At 41.0% G+C, this 19,937-nt stretch overlaps 1 protein-coding gene across 1 annotated transcript; it reads right to left on the bottom strand.

Annotated features, from left to right (window-relative positions):
* Nucleotides 1-578: 578 nt before the first annotated feature.
* On the bottom strand, nt 579-5,431 carry LOC135465917 (short-chain collagen C4-like). Its single transcript, XM_064743299.1, has 3 exons — nt 5,270-5,431; nt 3,315-3,380; nt 579-1,416 (listed from the first exon to the last, which is right to left on the bottom strand). Exons 1-3 carry the CDS (start codon nt 5,412-5,414, stop codon nt 923-925), a joined length of 705 nt encoding a protein of 234 aa, XP_064599369.1. The 5' UTR covers nt 5,415-5,431; the 3' UTR covers nt 579-922.
* Nucleotides 5,432-19,937: the final 14,506 nt, after the last annotated feature.

The following is a 19,937-nucleotide window of genomic DNA, read 5'->3' as shown; positions in this document are numbered from 1 at the left end:
TTATCAATCAACCCACGTACGACTGTGAGTCTAAAGCAGAATGTAACAAAATTATTAATAGACCAAATCTTTGGCTACTCCTTGTTAGTCTTCCTCAAAAGACAAAGTGTGAAGATTTAATTATTTATTTAATTGGTTTTTTACGCTGTATTCAAGAATTCAGATTATATAATATTATATGGTGAGAAGAAACCTCACTATCATGCGCGTGTTGCTGAAGACACGAACGACAAAACTAAGCAAAGCTAAAATAGATATGTTTTGCGTATTCTGATTAATATTCAAGACTGTGTCCAAAAGATTGTCACTTAAATTATAGCGGATCTGGCGAGAGTTTGATTCGAACCGGATACCCCCTAGGCGATGAAGGCCCGTGCAAAATGAAAATAAACATAGTTATTTCATTGTTGTGCGACGTCACTGTAACTGAATCTCAGCATGTTTGCATGCCCTTCTGGTAGCTGTTGACAATTCCGAGTTACTATGATTGTTACAAAGATGTAGAAATGAGCCAGGAAACATAAAATTTCCGATACTGTGCCAAAGGCAGAAAATAAAAAAACAAAAATTCCTTGGAATGCATGCGGAAGTGTTTATTGTTATACAACTGGTACAAAAGAGCAGGTTCTAGATTTTCCTCAACACAAGGCTTTTCTGGTATTTCTGAATACAGACAATGTAGACTTTTTTTGGCTAAAGACTTGTGGATAAGTACCGGTGCATTCACATAGTATCAACTGGTATATGAAAATTTTAGTTGGTTTGGTATTTTTAAAAGTACCGGTGTATGGACAGAGTAGCCCATTAAGTGGTATATGCAATTTTTTTATATTTTTTTTTTATTTCACTTTAATATTATTTTCATGAAGCGAATTGATTACGATTAGGTTTCAATTTTTGAAATGTTGATCAGATATCATGCTTATCTGGAGCAGACAACACAAGGTATTTCCTCGTCGTCGGTGTACGGGGGGCAAGGGAGAGTGCCGCACTTTACCCTAACCGTGTAGAACAGAGCGCCATTTTCATCCCTCTGGCCATGGGCAAGTGCTTCCGGTTCAGAATCCACGCACACGTACTGGGTGCGGCGGTGTGAGGGGTGAGCCGACATTAGGAAACCTTGGTACTCTTGTGTCCACCCTGCTGGGCACACCATTCTGGCAGGAATCATAAGTTGCTGTTGCCTTGATGTCGTCTGGCACACAGCACACGGCACGTCTTGATGTTCAAGGGTGTTCGCTTTAGCGTTCCTTGTTGAGAAGATGTCGTTGTTGCACGTCTGATATTCGGACCCGTAGAGAAAACTACCACAGGCGTGGGTCCTATGCTTCACATGGGACCATTCGGGATCACTGGGCATGCACAAATAGTTCGCTCCTCCACCTGCTACCGAGTACCATGACCCTGCAGCCAGTCCTACAAGGTACAAATTCGTAATAGGCCTAATTATCTTGAGCAGAACAGTGTGTTCAACCTAGATAATAATGATGATACTTGTTGAGCGTTTCCTGTAACTCAGATGATAATGTTGGTAACCTAGTTGAGCGTTTCCTATACCCAGATGATAATGTTGGTAACCTAGTTGAGCGTTTCCTATACCCAGATGATAATGTTGGTAACCTAGTTGAGCGTTTCCTATACCCAGATGATAATGTTGGTAACCTAGTTGAGCGTTTCCTATACCCAAATGATAATGTTGGTAACCTAGTTGAGCGTTTCCTATACCCAGATGATAATGTTGGTAACCTAGTTGAGCGTCTCCTATACCCAGATGATATTGTTGGTAACCTAGTTGAGCGTTTCCTATACCCAGATGATATTGTTGGTAACCTAGTTGAGCGTTTCCTATACCCAGATGATATTGTTGGTAACCTAGTTGAGCGTTTCCTATACCCAGATGATATTGTTGGTAACCTAGTTGAGCGTTTCCTGTAACTCAGATGATAATGTTGGTAACCTAGTTGAGCGTTTCCTATACCCAGATGATAATGTTGGTAACCTAGTTGAGCGTTTCCTATACCCAGATGATAATGTTGGTAACCTAGTTGAGCGTTTCCTGTAACTCAGATGATAATGTTGGTAACCTAGTTGAGCGTTTCCTATACCCAGATGATAATGTTGGTAACCTAGTTGAGCGTTTCCTATACCCAGATGATAATGTTGGTAACCTAGTTGAGCGTTTCCTATACCCAGATGATATTGTTGGTAACCTAGTTGAGCATTTCCTATACCCAAATGATAATGTTGGTAACCTAGTTGAGCGTTTCCTATACCCAGATGATAATGTTGGTAACCTAGTTGAGCGTTTCCTATACCCAGATGATATTGTTGGTAACCTAGCTGAGCGTTTCCTATACCCAGATGATATTGTTGGTAACCTAGTTGAGCGTTTCCTATACCCAGATGATATTGTTGGTAACCTAGTTGAGCGTTTCCTATACCCAGATGATATTGTTGGTAACCTAGTTGAGCGTTTCCTGTAACTCAGATGATAATGTTGGTAACCTAGTTGAGCGTTTCCTGTAACCCAGATGATAATGTTGGTGCATTTCGTGCATTAAACTTAGATAATACTCCAATATATTTCTATGTTTATTACCTTCTTCTTTAACCTTTATGATTTAATTATTTATTCATTTATTTAGTGTCTATAATGCCATAATAAATTTTTTTTCAGTTGTAGTATAGTGGTCAGTTTTATTTCCAAGCGCAAACAACCGACCTTTGGCAAATCACTACATTTCTCACGCGTGATGCATGCATAAATACACTTTGATATTGGTGGAAGACCAGTGCTTATTGTCGCCAAGGTTCCACAAGCAGTGATAGCATGGTAATCTGCAAATTTCCTTTCCAAGAAAGGTTTTTAAACCACACCTCGTCAATCAACCTATAGAGAACAGTGCCAATAAATTTCTACCATTTCATTTAGCTCAGCTGATAACGCTAATACATTTCGCACGTTTCATTAGGTGAATGAATGAATGAATATTCAGGGCTTTACAATACTGCATCCATGTCGTGGCAAGAGGATTAAACCAGGATCGAGAATGGAAGGATATTAACTTAATTCCAAACTTCAAATCAAGTCGGTTACAGTTGCGACTAGTACATTAAAAAACCGATTAATTAATGCAATCATGGGAAAAATTAAGCCACACAGGCATGGTTGCTTTTTGTTTTGTTTTTCATTTTTGTTCTTTTCTTTTTGATCTATATTTTTAGGATGCTCTGTATTTTTTAATTCTGTAAAGCATTTTTTTTCCACTCCCCGGAAAGAAAAAAAGGTTTAACAAAATATGTCCCAAACTAACCTTCGTAGATGAGACTGCTCCTTGAGGGGCAACTGGATCGACCCCAACGGGTGTAAATGGCATTTCCTGTAAATTACAAAACAGAGAACTTCTGTATTTTGTTTTTTGATCGCTGTTCTACGCCTTACCTGAAAATATGTCAAGAATGTGCATAACGGCTGCATTCTAGAAAAGTATGAATGATGAGGGAGGGGAGGGGGTTGGTGGCCTCTGCTGAGTTAGAAGGCACCAACACCTTGTACTGGCACAAGCACGGTACCTCCAGAGAAAGATCGGGTGAGGGAGGGGAGGAGGTCGGTGGCTCTGCTGAGTTAGGAGGCACCAACAGCTTGTACTGGTACGAGCACGGTACCTCCAGAGAAGGATCGGGTGAGGTAGGGGAGGGGGGGTGGTGGCCTCTGCTGAGTTAGAAGGCACCAACAACTTGTACTGGCACAAGCACGGTACCTCCAGAGAAGGATCGGGTGAGGGTGAGGGGGTGGGGAGGTCGATGGCCACTGCTGAGTTAGAAGGCACCAACAGCTTGTACTGGTACGAGCACGGTACCTCCAGAGAAGGATTGGGTGAGGGAGGGGAGGAGGTCGGTGGCCTCTGGTGAGTTAGAAGGCACCAACAACTTGTACTGGCACAAGCACGATACTGAGGGGAGGTTGGTGGCCTCTGCTCGCGTATACACGGTAGCCTGTAAATCAGTAGGCTAACTAACTCATAGCCGCTACAGCTTTGTAAAAACAGTCAGCCGTTAACAAACCACAAAGTTCACAGACATACACATACTTGAAAATGACTGCACTAGTGTATGTGTAAAAACAGCTTCGGTTATGGAAGCCCGGTGAGGACATTTCGTCCCGCATTTCACTGTACCATTCGCACCCGATTTGCTCCGTCTTTGCTGCGCGAATCAAGACGCGCGAGGCGCGGGATGAGATGTCCTTATCCGATAGTACAATAATTAGCATTCTTGATTTCGTTTAATTGATGCCAGAGTTTTTTTCTGAATGAAGAGGAGTGTACAATCCTCACTGTAATCAGTATACAAACATGTACAATCCGAAAGATACTGGTGCTACATAGCCACTGACATGCTGAGCGCGTCCCGGATCAAGGGAGGGTACCCTTAGCAATCACTGACCAGTCCATGAGCCGAACTACTCTCATACCGAAACCCCACCTTCATTTAATCACTGTAGCGATATCCGACATCATCTACATATGTATTCAGAATTCTGAGTTTGCCGCCAAGCAACAATCAGTGTAATATTTGATAATTGCTTAAGGCCGTACTAATACTTTAGTTTAGATCCCGATTTAGTTTTATCGGGATTGGAGAAACCGGGAAGCTGGCAAGTTACTGAGAAATATGCCCACATGTGAAGTACCGATATTACATATTGATGGAGGAAAAGTGCGTATCAACTACTGCGCAGCCGGCTTACACTACTGTCGTCGTTTGCTTATCGTCACTTTGCAAGATCACACAAGCAAAGCGAATGGAGGAATCCATAAATTTTCTATAAATTCCTGACGATTGAATGCAAAACCAGTACATTTATTTGATTGGTGTTTCTTATAGGAATATATTCTCCTATAAGAATATTTAACTTATACGAAGGCTGCTAGACTAATCGTGGGAGGAAACCGGACAGAACCCAGAGGAAACTCATGCGCCGGTTCCTGGCACACGACCCGTTAGGAATCCAGCGTGCTGTGAACCCACAGAGACTCCCGACTCATTCTGTGTCACTAACTAGTAACTAGTACGCTAACTCCTCAACCTCCCCTCCCCCCCCCCCCCAGGCCTGACATGAACATGTGTGCATGAAGACGTGTAGACTGCATCTTAAACGAAAACCTTCTGAGATATCTCAAAATGTTATCTCAATTTACCTATGAGTTTTCGATGCAATATACCCGTACTTGAAACTAAAATGGTGAAATGAAAAACTCATCCAAACCTCGTCTTATTTGATTGCTCAATGCGGCGACTGTCTGGGACAACGCCTGGAGACTGTTCCAGTAGGAGGGTGAGCTGATCGTGGTGGCCGAGCTCTGCGGATGACCTAGGAGAGTCAGGGCGACAAATACGGCGATGATCATCATGCTGGGCTGTAATTCCTTCACAGAAAAGTCGTGAAATGTCCCGTTTTATCTAACTTAGTGAGGTTATATTCTATCCGTGGATGATGTCAGATGTTTGAATTACGTGATATGTCCAATCACATACTTATTTCATATCACGCATAACGAGTCTGTAAAAAAAGTCGAAAATAGGATTACGTTTAAGGCGTTTCTAGGCATTTCCGTGAGGCGCAGATTTCTCAACATCCAATCAGAAACAACGCGACAAGTAAGAACAAGAGCACATTTGTATTAAGCGTACCTATGGAAGCCGGATAAGGTGATCATCGTATTAGCGGACCACCGTACCAAACCCCGGTGATGGCACGAAGCGATGGCACGATGATGCGAAACGATGGTACGATGGCAGGCAGCAATGGCTCGAAGTCATGGCATGAAGCGATGACCCCATCGTGGCAACGCTTCGTGCCATCGTACCATCACTTCACACAATCGTGCCATCGGCCTTAAGGCAAGTGACTCGGTGCATTATGGTACATGCATTTATTACTACAGCCTATTTCTTTTAGTCATTCGCACATATTAAGCTATAGACTTTATCTGTAGAATCAGTCATTGCCCTCCGTTAGTGACACGTAACAACAAAAGCTCTACACATGGATACGTTGAATGTTTATATGATTGCAAGGAAAATGAAGTTAGAATTCATAATGTTAAACTTCATAAGTCTGGTTTCAATTCCAAAAACCCAAGTGACGTCATAATCATTCAAGAACAAGTGGAATGCTGGACAATGTGCGTGGAGAGTACTGTGCTTTACTATAAGTGCACCAACATGCGGTAAGAACAAACAACATGTACACAATAACACTACTGTCTCAGCGAATAGACTACAAAAGCATTTCTTAACACCCACTATAAAAACATACCGCCATGAGATCATATACTACAACAGACCAAATAAACTTCTTTTATGAAGGTTATATTAGTCTGAAAGGTTAGATTTAACTCCATAGCAGATTAATCCGCCCAATATATATATATATATATATATATATATATATATATATATATATATTATATATTAATATTCAGCATGTCACTGTCATTGTAATAATCATGACCTTTCTTGCCGTCGAAATCGAGCTTATGCGGCTAAACATAATGAATTAGAAAAAGTGCTGAAACATTTTCTGTGCAAGACTACGGACTTGTCCATGCGCAGATCTTCTATGTCAGTTTTGGTAGCTAGTATGACTTTTGGCCCCGCCAAAATGGACAGGGGTTAATTGTCTCAATACCCGGCCCCCACCCCTTTTTTCGCGGAGCTTTGGCCGCCATGATATGGCTGATAAATTGACCATGTTGTATTAAGCCATAACCATTCATTCGAGGACCCTTAGGATAACAATTAATAGGCGATCTTTAAATTCCCACAGTCTGACCGTTGTCCAGGGTATTCAAATTTCCTCCACCCATAAAAATGACAGCTATCGTATAAGAGAAAATTCCTCAAGAATGGTGTAAAATAACATAAGTAAATAAATACTTATTCATTTAGTTGGCAAGTGTTTTACGCCGTACTCAAGAGTCGTTCACTTTTGTGACGGTGCCGTAGTTTACGGGTACATAACAATGGATAAAATTTCTCGACAGTTACTTCTTGTGGGTGTTGGATTCGAACCTCTGACCTCATTGGTCAATTGCTTGTGGGCTTTGGACAGAAGCCAGTGGTTCGCTCAGTTAATTTATTTCTTTAGAAGAGCAGAGTGTATGTTTTAAATGAGGATAAATTCTATACAATGGTACGGCAAAACGACTGCAGCTTCTATCCGGATGCTCGATATTATCTGAGTAACATAAAAAGAACCAGGAACGTTGTGTGTGTTTTGTTTGCAACATGAAGCCGTTTTCGGCACTTTCACGCCCGGTTTTGTGCGTCCTTCAAAACGTGAGGAATGCATTCATTATTCTAACTGACTCTTGACACAGGTCACAGATGTGTTCAGTTCACAAGCGCTCATACTTTATCACCAGTTATTGATATAACGAAGTGTACAAAACACACATGGATTCTCTTTCAATCCCTCACCACCACGGCTTTACAGTCCCCACACTCTGAGTCTAAACCAATAATATTCTAAGAAAACATGACCATTTATAAACTGAGTTGCTGCACGAACTGGTACATCGGTAATATTGATCCAAGTCAAGACGAACACTCTGTTTCACGAAGACATGTTTCACGTTTCACATAAATAAATAATTTCCCAATTTTGACCTAGAAATGCCACACACTTGTGTTGATGTATTTACACACTTATTCTCTATCCTGTACACCTAGTTATTTTGCCCAAGGCATTGTTCAACCAAATCGAATGTTAATATTTAACATTGTAATCTTCTTTGGTAAAGAATTTAAGGGGTGCCAGACCTGCTTATACCCGATCCCACAGAAACGCTGACGCGCATGCGTTGGAAATAATCTATCAACCGGATTCACGAAAATCTATACGTGTAAAGTCCATAACGATATATGTGTAGGCCTATAATTCCTGAGTACTTGACATACTGTTTATATTCTTTCATAGAATCTTACATAATTAGGCTGCCTTTAACATATGTTTTGAATATTTTGATACCAATCATATTCGTTCACTATTCCAATTTTTTTTCTGGGCATTCTAAAAATTGACCATTACAGGTCATATTTACGTGCAGTCTAGGAAAATGTTATGTATACGAGGTTGGGATACGTTTTTGAAATTCATTTTCAACACTCTTAGTTATTTAAGCTCTGTAAAAGAAAATTACTAAATGACCAATGCTGAATTAGCGACAGCAATAAATGAATTAGGGATATCGATAAATACCACCATTTATTAATCGATGATTCCATTGATACAGTAACCGCTTTGGTAGTTCGCTTGCAAGTCTTCAACGTGTTACTCTCCACCGGTACATCCTGTTTCATAAGTGATAGAGTAGTTCATGGTTTATTAATAGTGTAGTGTAAACAAAGGTAAACATATGATGTAATTCTTGATGCAGAAATGTTGTAAGCCTACGTGTAAACATACATGAATATACAAAACTATTCTTGTTGAAATTTCATAAAAAATAAGAATTGTAAACCATTATAATCAAAAGTTGAGATCACGAAATATGTTAATCACAGAAAAACCGTTAAAAAAGAATCGAGTGAACTGACCTTCTAAAACGTTGTTGTGAAGAAAAAATTTCTATGGAATGATTAGAACTCAGGTCATTATAGGAATTCATGGCTCGAGGGAGCCGTTTGTCCTAAGGCCCGGGCAGGAAAATTAAAGTTGACCTACTGTACTAGGTAAGGCGAGTCAACGATAGGGTGAACACATTTGTGTAAGAACTTTAAATCTGCAGCTCTGCGGCGATCAGATAGTGTGGGCAGCTGAAATTGTTTACACATACTACTGTATTTTTGAGAGGGATAAGTGTCATTAATTTTAAAACATAGATATTTGATGAACTTTTTTTTGAACGGACTCTATCTTGTCTGAGAGATATTTTGGGGTGGGGGACCATATAATTGGCCAACACTCCAAGTTGCAGCGAACTAAAGGGGTATAAGTGACTTGGTTTTTGTAAAAGAAATAAAGCATTTTATAACCTTTTCTAACGGTACTGGTGACATGTAATCTAAAATTCAAATTACTGGTTAATGTTATCCCAAGATCTTTCACAGTCTCAACTCTTTCAAGTGCATGTCCGTCTATGCTATAATTGGATATAATTTTGTTGGTCTTATTCGTGAATGATATGACACAACACTTGTCCACGTTTAACTTAAGCTGCCAAACTGAACACCAGTTTGTTAAACGTGCAAGGTCATCCTGTAATAGCTCACATTCTTGCGCGGAAGGCACTTGTTTGTAAAGTTTACTGTCATCTACATATGGTGACAATTTAGAGAGCCGAACACAAGAAGACACGCCGTTTACATACAAAACAAACAGTAGCGGACCAATCAAAGACCCTTGCGGTACGCCGGGTAATACCGGTTTCCATGAAGATTCTGCGCCGTGTAGGACAACTCGTTGCGAACGGCCTTCCTGAGAGACACTTTTCAAAATTTTACTGAAGAGTGGTAGCAGAGATATAGGAGGGTAATTAGTAACGTCAGTCCGGTCGCCTTTTTTGAAAATTGGAATCACGTTAGCTCTCTCAAAATCTGTTGGGAGCACCCATTGAAGAAATGCATTGAAAATTACGCTTTGGGGAACGGCCAGTTCCTCTGCACACTCTTTCAGAAGTAGACCTGAAATATTGTCATATCCATAGGTCTTGTGGATTTTTACAGAATTCAGTAAACAGGATATATAATGGGAATTAACAGTAGCATTGCTCATTATGTCATCACACTGAACAGAGAGCAGAGGCATTTCCGTTGTTTGGGGTCTGGTAAAAACACTATAGAAAAAATCGTTAAACAACTCTGTGACTGAGTTGATATCATTAGCCTCAATATTTTCATACTTGACAGAGCCCGGAATAGAGTCTTTTGATTGCTTGGCTATTACGAAACCTCAGAATCGTTTCGTGTTGTTTCCATTTCTGACTCAACATTTGAAATATATTCGTTATATTTTTCCCGTTTTAACTTTTTGAATGTTTTTCGCAGAGCAGCGAAATAAGAATAATGAATGTCACTTTTGTGTTTTTGTAGATGTTATAAGACTGTTCCTTATCTTTAAGAACGGCTAGTAGATCTTGATCAAACCAAGATGGAAACTTGCGCCCACGAATTAGAACACTTGGAACAGAGTTAGATTGACCTAAACAGAATGTCATAAAAATCTGACACACTTCCATTAACGTCTGTGTTGTCTATGAGAGAGTTCCAGTACACTGATGAAAGAAGCCGCTTTAGATGAGGAAAGTCAGCCTTTCGAAAATTGTACACGCACCTGTTCGGGTAGGTTAATTTAGTCACACTTTGGAGATGTAGTTCACAGTGAAGCGCTTGGTGTCTTGAACTTACTATATCCTGTGCTAGTGAAACGTCACACTTCGTCCCCCAGGCACACTCATAATCTAATACCTTGCCATTGCAGGTCGCATTGTTATTGAACTGTGTTAAAGCGTATTCAGCTAAAATATCCGTGCAGTTATCTGACTGGCCCGTGGTCCAACCGTAAGGCTTCAACCCATTGTTTGTTGACCGCCATTGGATATCTGCATGGTTAAAGTCACCCGTCAGAATCACAATCTCTCGATCTGGGTCAGTGGCATTATATAATCGTGAAAGTGACAAATCTAGTTCAGACCACGTTTCTGATGTAGACCATGCGGGAATATACACGGATCCCAGGAAAACATTCACTTTTTTGGAAAGAAATTTGTGCCCATCTCACTTGGGTTAAATTCACCTCTCACCTCCAGTACTTTAGTTATGTGACCAAAGAGTATGCTGATGACTGGCTCAGTGCAGCAATGGCATCGCTGCTAACTATTAACCTTTTCTAACTTATTCCGCGCACCCAACTCATTCCTTGTTCACAACAATCACCAATGCTACGGTTCATAACGTTTGTAAACAACTTAGCGAGCCAACTTATATTAGGACAGAGATAGAGTTTTCTTTGTGTCACATTTTCAAAGATTGATATCATTTACTGGGATGTTACTCATTTTAGCCCGAGTTTGATAAACTTGTTAGATACCATATCAATGCAATGGATTTGTCCCTGCCATTCCATGTTTGTTTCGACCAATCGAGTCACTTGTCGTATATTATACAATAAAGTACTTCCCGCAGGGTCATTATAAGAAAGACAAATGTAGCTTGTGGTCCATAAAAAGGGAGCTGGGGGAAGAATCTTTGATCTGGGTGACTGATTCGTAGCTGACGACACATGGGTGTCTTTGTCTATCACGTGATAAGTCTGTGTCTTTTTGCACGTGTATAGTAAACAGATAAATTAGTTACTCTTGGGTCGTAAAAAGGCCCTGAAAAAGTTACAAGTTATACACAATGAAACTCAAAAATTCCATTTCAGGTAGAATAATCAGTCAGCACGACCAGGTCATTTCATACTGAACTCCCAAAGTTGCCAGTGATCTTTTGTTTCTCGAAGTACTGCTTCATTTCCTGGAGCAGTGTTGTGGCCTCGGCACATCTTTGTCACCGTGTTGTAGTTGAAATAATCACATCTGTCTCCGCACAACCGAGAACACATGGTCACCACGGGGACACGCTCCTCAAAGAGAGGAGCAGCACTCAGGAACAAAGACGACGAGACCTTTGCTGCCACTGTAAGAAATAGATAACCAAGGTTGTCTTTCTACTCTGACGAAGAAAAGATAACATTTTCCTCACCATCGTAATAAATACAAAATAAGCAATTTAACAGATGGAGAGAATGAATGAAAAAGATAGATTAGCATGGCAGCATTTCAGTTTTAGCGTGACGATATAAAATACCGGATTTTCGCTTCAGATTAGAATAGAATTCATCTGACCTTATATTCAGTCAATGTTGTCATATCGACATATCGACAAGACTGGGGCCCGCTGCTTCAATATCTCGCAGCCGCTCTGCCCATGCCTAGCCACCTTACGGCTATTTGCCTGCTTCGCTGTCTGGCTACATGCACCTCATTGCTATCTCCCTGCCTCGGTGTCTCGCTACATATACCTCATTGCTATTTCGCTGTCTCGCTATCTCCCTCTCTCGCTACACGTACGTCACTGCTATCTCCCTGTCCTGCTGCCTTGCTACATGTACCTCACTGTTGTTTCCCTCTCTCGCTACACGTACGTCACTGCTATCTCCCTGTCCTGCTGTCTTGCTACATGTACCTCACTGTTGTTTCCCTCTCTCGCTACATGTACGTCACTGCTATCTCCCTGTCCTGCTGCCTTGCTACATGTACCTCACTGTTGTTTCCCTCTCTCGCTACACGTACGTCACTGCTATCTCCCTGTCCTGCTGTCTTGCTACATGTACCTCACTGTTGTTTCCATCTCTCGCTACATGTACGTCACTGCTATCTCCCTGTCCTGCTGCCTTGCTACATGTACCTCACTGTTGTTTCCCTCTCTCGCTACACGTACGTCACTGCTATCTCCCTGTCCTGCTGTCTTGCTACATGTACCTCACTGTTGTTTCCCTCTCTCGCTACATGTACGTCACTGCTATCTCCCTGTCTCGCTGTCTCGCTGTCTCGTTATTAAATCTCACCTCTAAACTTTTCTTGTTTTTCACGACGATGGGTTTTCCTGATGTTTTTCTTCCAATATAAATGTTCTAAAAGGCACATACCAAAGCATATGGTTTCACAAAGTTTGATGAAAAGCACATTTGTTACATAAAAATGGCGGTCTAAATCTGCAAATTGATACTGTGGGATTTTTCTGTAGTAAATCATGTGTATTAGTTTTTTATTCGCCAAAATACAGCGATTTATTCATTTATTTATTTATTTACTTGGAGTTTTGTGCCATACTAAAGAATGCAGTATAAATTAGACATAATCTTTCGTTATTTTATTATGAACACCACAGAGCTGAAATCTGCATACAGGTCTTTCTTCATGAGACGGTGAAAATTTATAAATGTGTTTATTCCACTTAATTGATGTTTTAAGCCTTGCCTAAGAATGTATCATAAATGAGACACAGTTTTTTTATGAATTAGATAAAAAGAGATGTAATATGCCGACTCACTGGTAAACTGGCAGACAAAAGGCAGCTTTTGTCGGCACACATACTGATAGCGTATCCAAGTGTCTACTGATCCACAGATCGCTATACACATCTCCTCTATCCCAATCAGTCCATGGAAATCCGGGTGAATTTTATCTACAACAAGGCAAAAAGAATGTTTACGCTTAAAACGCTTAAACGGACCTAACAAAATAACATTGGGAGAAAAATTCTTCTGCTGAAGTCGTCATGAACATGTATCAAATAAAAGTGGTGTTGATATTTGGGACAGTCTCTTGGTGATCTTTACATAATGTTTTAAGTGACGATGTGATATAAATTGATGTGAATTTAAATCTGTTACTGATATTCAAACACATGCGTTAAATTTGAATAATGAAAATATGATGAACATGTTAAAATAGTATAAAAATTCGGATGTGGCACCAAACTGAACACAAATAAATTAGATTGATTAGACTTCCATGTACCAGATGGTAGTCTCAAATACCCACCAAATAAAAAAAGTAATATTCTTTTCTAGAAAAATATGATGGAAATCATTTTTTGAATGATTTTTCCCACTCTTTGCCCTGAAGTTTGTGATCATCACATGTCCCAAGTGCCAGTGCTTACATATCACAGAGTCCGTACTTATATTTTATTCGAGTGGTTCTATAGAACGAGCATACAAGTTCTCGGAGATGTAGACACGATCAACACATACACATGAAGTTTGATTTTGAACGACCTAATGTATGCATATCCGTGGGGATTCTGGAGGAAAGAGAGATATTTACATACGCTGGTAGTTCATAGACAATGGGCCAGTACTTGCATGACCCAGATGATTCTACTGCACGGCTGAATAATTACAGTTGCAGAGAACCGCCATAACTGGTTCTAACGATTTACGCGGTTCTGAAGTCGCGATCTCATAGAGCGGTTCAACATTAAACTGTTTCCCCAATTCTGATGTTGTTACACATTGCAACACACACGGGCACTTGGAAACAGGGATCAGATTATCAACGTGAGTGCATGTTTAGAAAGTTGCCATTAATTGTTGTATATATCGTGGCCCATTACGGTGGCTTATTAGAGCCATCGAATTTCATATGAATTTTTTGGGCAGTTTTCTACATACACTTGCTATAAAGCCGGATTATCAAGCTGTTTATCAGCAAAGTTAGTTGATCGGCTTACACAGAAAATCCCTTGTTAGCGAAGAAAATTATTTCTGTGTCAACCGATCAACTAACTTTACTGATTAACATCTAGATAAACTACCTAGCTAGCTAGCATATATAGAAAACTGCGAAAATATCCCAATGTTAAATGTTAGCCCATGTTAAATTTCACTGGTTAACCCTACAGGGGTCGCCTTACCACGGAAGGCGGTTCTCCTCTATTACTTCTGAACTCGAAAACCCCATGGCACAGGGCTCAGTTGTACAAAAGAGAATAAGCCCGGTATTGACTTTATTCCGTGCTCAAGCCTTGTACATTTTAGTGTCAACATTTAACCCTGGTTTAACTTGTAAACCACTTTTGAACAACCGGGCACAAATCCTTACATGTTTGAGCGGGTTAAGTAGCCCAATACTTACCATCTTCATAGACTTCAGTATGCATCCAGTAACACGACGTATTATTTAGGCCTATACTGATCGACACCTGGCCTGCGTTTAGATGAGGTATAAAGGCTAAAGTAAACACAGAAGCTTCACGGTAATAGCAGTAATCAATGGCTTCCTGGAACGTCACAGGACGAGAATGAAGCTGATAACACAGTCCTTGGAAATATGTGGCCTCTGGTGGGCAGGCAAAGTAGTAACGAGCTGTAAAACAAAGGAATAATAGTAGTGACTAATAGGATGATTGACTGATAAACCGCTTGACTGAGCGGTGCCAAAACTTGTTATCATTGTAGAGGTTGGTATTACTCACAAGTCGGGCTATATCATGATATCAACATCTCATACTGCCAGGAAACACAATACCAGTGCGTACAGAGCATAAAATGGTACAAGAGTGATACTGTTATATTGATGGCGGGGGTGTATCTGGCCGATGGAAACATCGTCAGTTAGTTGACTTCTAGAGGATGCATTTGGCAAGATTTATTTATTTATTTATTTGTTGTTTTACGCCATACTTTACTTTTATTTCACTTATATGACGGCGGCCAGCAATATGGTGGGAGGAAACTGGATAGAGTCCGGAAGGAACCCATGCTCATCCGCAGGAAAGCACTAACCTGATAACACCCAATGGAAGGTACTATCCTGATTATATCCAACAATACAAATATACATTACCATGTTAATATCAAGGGTAAAGGTAATATGATAGTTACATGCAACCTTATATGGTGATAACATCCACATATACGTGCGACGTTATATGATGATAATCTAAATAGTTAAAGACGATGGGAACACGACGATCATGTTCGCAATTGTAGGCCATGGGATACAATGATAACCCTTGGCAATAGGGTAGCCGCTCATTCACGTACTCACCAGAGCAAACAATGCCGGAACAGGTCGCCAGAAATATCATCAAGTAATGGTAAGTGTCAAGTATCATCATGGTAATTGAACAAGGCCAAACTTCATATGGTGTAATACCCCTGTTGAATAAAATATCACATGGTCATTTCAATATCAAAATTAAATTGAGAGCATTTGACCTTATGGTATATCATAATATCTTCAGCACACCACTTGATTTGATGAATCAAATTCTTAATGAAATATCACAGGTTTCAGGTGAAGTTAACTGAATTGACAGTCCAACAGCTAGACCCACGTAACTTCAATAATTCTCCCATCACCAGTATAACAGGCCCCATCCCTAAAACTACCTAATATAGGCCCCATCCCTAAAACTACCTAATATAGGCCCATCCCTAAATCTACCTAATATAAGCCCCATCCCTAAAACTACCTAATATAGTCCCCATCCCTAAACCTACCTAAGTTCATTCCGTTCATTCATGCGTCAGGCTCCAACCCTTAACCAACCGAACTTCCAAAACAATTCGACAATAACACCCTAAATGTATGTAGCACAGCAAAACCAACTTAATCTCACGACTCCTTCTAAATCTATCTAGCTTCCATGATCATTCCAACAGCAATATAACGTCAGAACCTGTATAACCCCATTTAGCTTCCATAATCATTCCAACACAACATATCCTCAGGCCCTTTCCTAAACCCACCTAACTTCTATAACCATTCCAACACAACATATTCTCAGACCCCACCCTAAACCCACCTAACTTCCATAATTATTCCAACACAACATATCCTCGAGCCGCACCCTGAAACCACCTAACGTCCATAATCATTTCCAATTCTCAGGCCTGGTCCTAAACCCAACTAACTTCCATAATCATTCCAACACAACATATCCTCAGGGCCCGTCCTAAACCGCCTTACTTCCATAATCATTCCAACACAACATATCTTCAGGCCCGGTCCCAAACCCACCCAACTTCCATAATCACTCCAACACAACATATCCTCAGGCCCGGTCCCAAACCCACCCAACTTCCATAATCATTTCAGCACAACATATCCTCAGGCCCCACTCTAAAACCACCCAACGTCCATAATCATTGCAATACAACATATCCTCATGATCCGTCCCAAACTCATCTAACTTTCATAACCATTCCAACACAAAATATCCTGAGGCCCCATCTTAAACCCACCTTACTTCCATAATCATTCCAGCACAACATATCCTCAAGCCGCACCCCAAAAACCATCTAACTTCCATAACCATTTCAACACAACATATCCTGAGGCCCCATCCTAAACCCACCCAACTTCCATAATCATTCCAGCACAACGTATCCTCAAGGCGCACCCTAAAACCACCTAACTTCCAGAATCATTCAAACGTCAACATATCCTCAGGCCACGCCCTAAACCCACCTAACTTTCATAACCATTCCAAAATCACCATATCCTCAGGCCCCAATCTAAAACCACCTAACTTCCACATTTATTCCAACATCAACATATCCTTAGGCCCGTCCTAAACCCACCTAACTTCCATAATCATTCCAACATCAACATATCCTCAGGCCCGGTCCCATACCCACATAACATTCATAACCATTCCAACACAACATGTCCTCAGCCCCACCTTAAATCCACCTAACTTCCATAATCATTCCAACACAATTTATCCTCAGGTCCCGAACTAAACCCACCTAACTTCCATAACCATTCCAACATCAACATATCCTCAGGCCCACCGTAAACCCACCTAACTTCCATAACCCTCTGAACACAACATATCCTAAGGCCGCACCCTGAACCCACCTAACTTCCATAATCACCCAAACCAAAAACGCCTACAAACCCATTTAACTTATGTAACCATTCCAACTTCTAATAACCTCACACACCATCCTTGAAACCACCTAACCTTCATAATCATTCCAACACCAACATAACCCCAAACGCCCATAAACCCATCTAACTTATGTAGCCATTCCAACACCTAATAACTTCAGACACCATCCCTAAACCCACCTAACTTCACCATAACCTTAGACCCCACCTCTAAACGCACCAAACCAACATAACTTCAGACACCATCCCAAAACTCACCTAAATTCACCATAACCTTAGACCCCACGTCTAAACGCACCAAACCAACATAACTTCAGACCCCATCCCAAAACTCACCTAAGTTCAGCATAACCTTAGACCCCACGTCTAAATGCACCAAACCAACATAACTTCAGACCCCATCCCTAAACTCACCTAACTTCACCATAACCTTAGACCCCACGTCTAAACGCACCAAACCAACATAACTTCAGACCCCATCCCTAAACTCACCTAACTTCACCATAACCTTAGACCCCACGTCTAAACGCACCTAACCAACATAACTTCAGACCCCATCCCTAAACTCACCTAACTTCACCATAACCTTAGACCCCACGTCTAAACGCACCAAACCAACATAACTTCAGACCCCATCCCTAAACTCACCTAAATTCAGCATAACCTTAGACCCCACCTCTAAATGCACCAAACCAACATAACTTCAGACCCCATCCCTAAACTCACCTAAATCCAGCATAACCTTAGACCCCACCTCTAAACGCACCAAACCAGCATAACTTCAGACACCATCCCAAAACTCACCTAAATTCAGCATAACCTTAGATCCCACCTCTAAATGCACCAAACCAACATAACTTCAGACCCCATCCCTAAACTCACCTAAATTCAGCATGATCTTAGACCCCACGTCTAAACGCACCAAACCAACATAACTTCAGACCCCATCCCTAAACTCACCTAAATTCAGCATAACCTTAGACCCCACGTCTAAACGCACCAAACCAACATAACTTCAGACACCATCCCTAAACTCACCTAACTTCACCATAACCTTAGACCCCACGTCTAAACGCACCAAACCAACATAACTTCAGACCCCATCCCTAAACTCACCTAACTTCACCATAACCTTAGACCCCACGTCTAAACGCACCAAACCAACATAACTTCAGACACCATCCCTAAACTCACCTAACTTCACCATAACCTTAGACCCCACGTCTAAACGCACCAAACCAACATAACTTCAGACCCCATCCCTAAACTCACCTAAATTCAGCATGATCTTAGACCCCACGTCTAAACGCACCAAACCAACATAACTTCAGACCCCATCCCTAAACTCACCTAAATTCAGCATAACCTTAGACCCCACGTCTAAACGCACCAAACCAACATAACTTCAGACACCATCCCAAAACTCACCTAAATTCACCATAACCTTAGACCCCACCTCTAAACGCACCAAACCAACATAACTTCAGACCCCATCCCTAAACTCACCTAACTTCACCATAACCTTAGACCCCACCTCTAAACGCACCAAACCAACATAACTTCAGACCCCGTCCCTAAACTCACCTAAATTCAGCATAACCTTAGACCCCACCTCTAAATGCACCAAACCAACATAACTTCAGACCCCATCCCTAAACTCACCTAAATCCAGCATAACCTTAGACCCCACCTCTAAACGCACCAAACCAACATAACTTCAGACACCATCCCAAAACTCACCTAAATTCAGCATAACCTTAGACCCCACCTCTAAATGCACCAAACCAACATAACTTCAGACCCCATCCCTAAACTCACCTAAATTCAGCATGATCTTAGACCACACCCTTAATCCCATCTAACTTGAACAAAACCTCTGACCCCACTGCGAAGAACACCTAACTTCCGTAACTATTCACCCACCAAAAATAATCTGACCCCACCGTTAAACCAGCTTACATGCAGTTGGAAACCCCGCCTCAACTTAATCATCATTTCCAACCCGATACACACCTCAGTTTTACCCAAACGCCCATCGAGAGTTATCCCATCCCAGACAAAACTACAGCAAGCAAGCTACATACCTCTCAAACATATGAACAGATGAGTCCAAGCTAGTCAGAAGTCTGTAAAGTTACATACGCGACGCCTGACGGCCATAAGCCCAGGATCGTATTACAAGGCCATTTCCAGTCAAAGCTCTGGTGCTTGGCCAACAACCAGCTTCCATAATTCATGACATTTTCAACTCTCTATTGATTGACCTACAGCTGTGTTAATACCTAAAACCTTCAAGTTTTTTGTGTTTTTTCTCTTCGCTGTGAGTTCGTGCCATATGTATGAAAATTCGTGATAGAAAACATGGCTGACGAAATTGAAGTCAGTGGTTGTTTACCCTCTAGATCTTACAACATATAGAATATAAAAGACAGTGCGCAAAGTCAAACTAGAGAAACGACGACGGTGCGGTAGTTGGCGAAT

The sequence above is a fragment of the Liolophura sinensis genome, chromosome 5 (assembly GCF_032854445.1).
Source record: "Liolophura sinensis isolate JHLJ2023 chromosome 5, CUHK_Ljap_v2, whole genome shotgun sequence".
NCBI lineage: Eukaryota > Metazoa > Mollusca > Polyplacophora > Chitonida > Chitonidae > Liolophura > Liolophura sinensis.
This window is presented reverse-complemented; position numbering and strand designations above follow the sequence as displayed.

Bases quoted from the DNA above. Each gene is read 5' to 3' on its own strand.
- LOC135465917 (XM_064743299.1), bottom strand. From the start codon at position 5,414: ATGATGATCATCGCCGTATTTGTCGCCCTGACTCTCCTAGGTCATCCG. The intron at 3,381-5,269 runs GTTTGGATGAGT...TGTAATTTACAG, and splicing joins GAGCAATCAAATAAGACGAG to GAAATGCCATTTACACCCGT. The intron at 1,417-3,314 runs GTTAGTTTGGGA...TGTACCTTGTAG, and splicing joins GAGCAGTCTCATCTACGAAG to GACTGGCTGCAGGGTCATGG.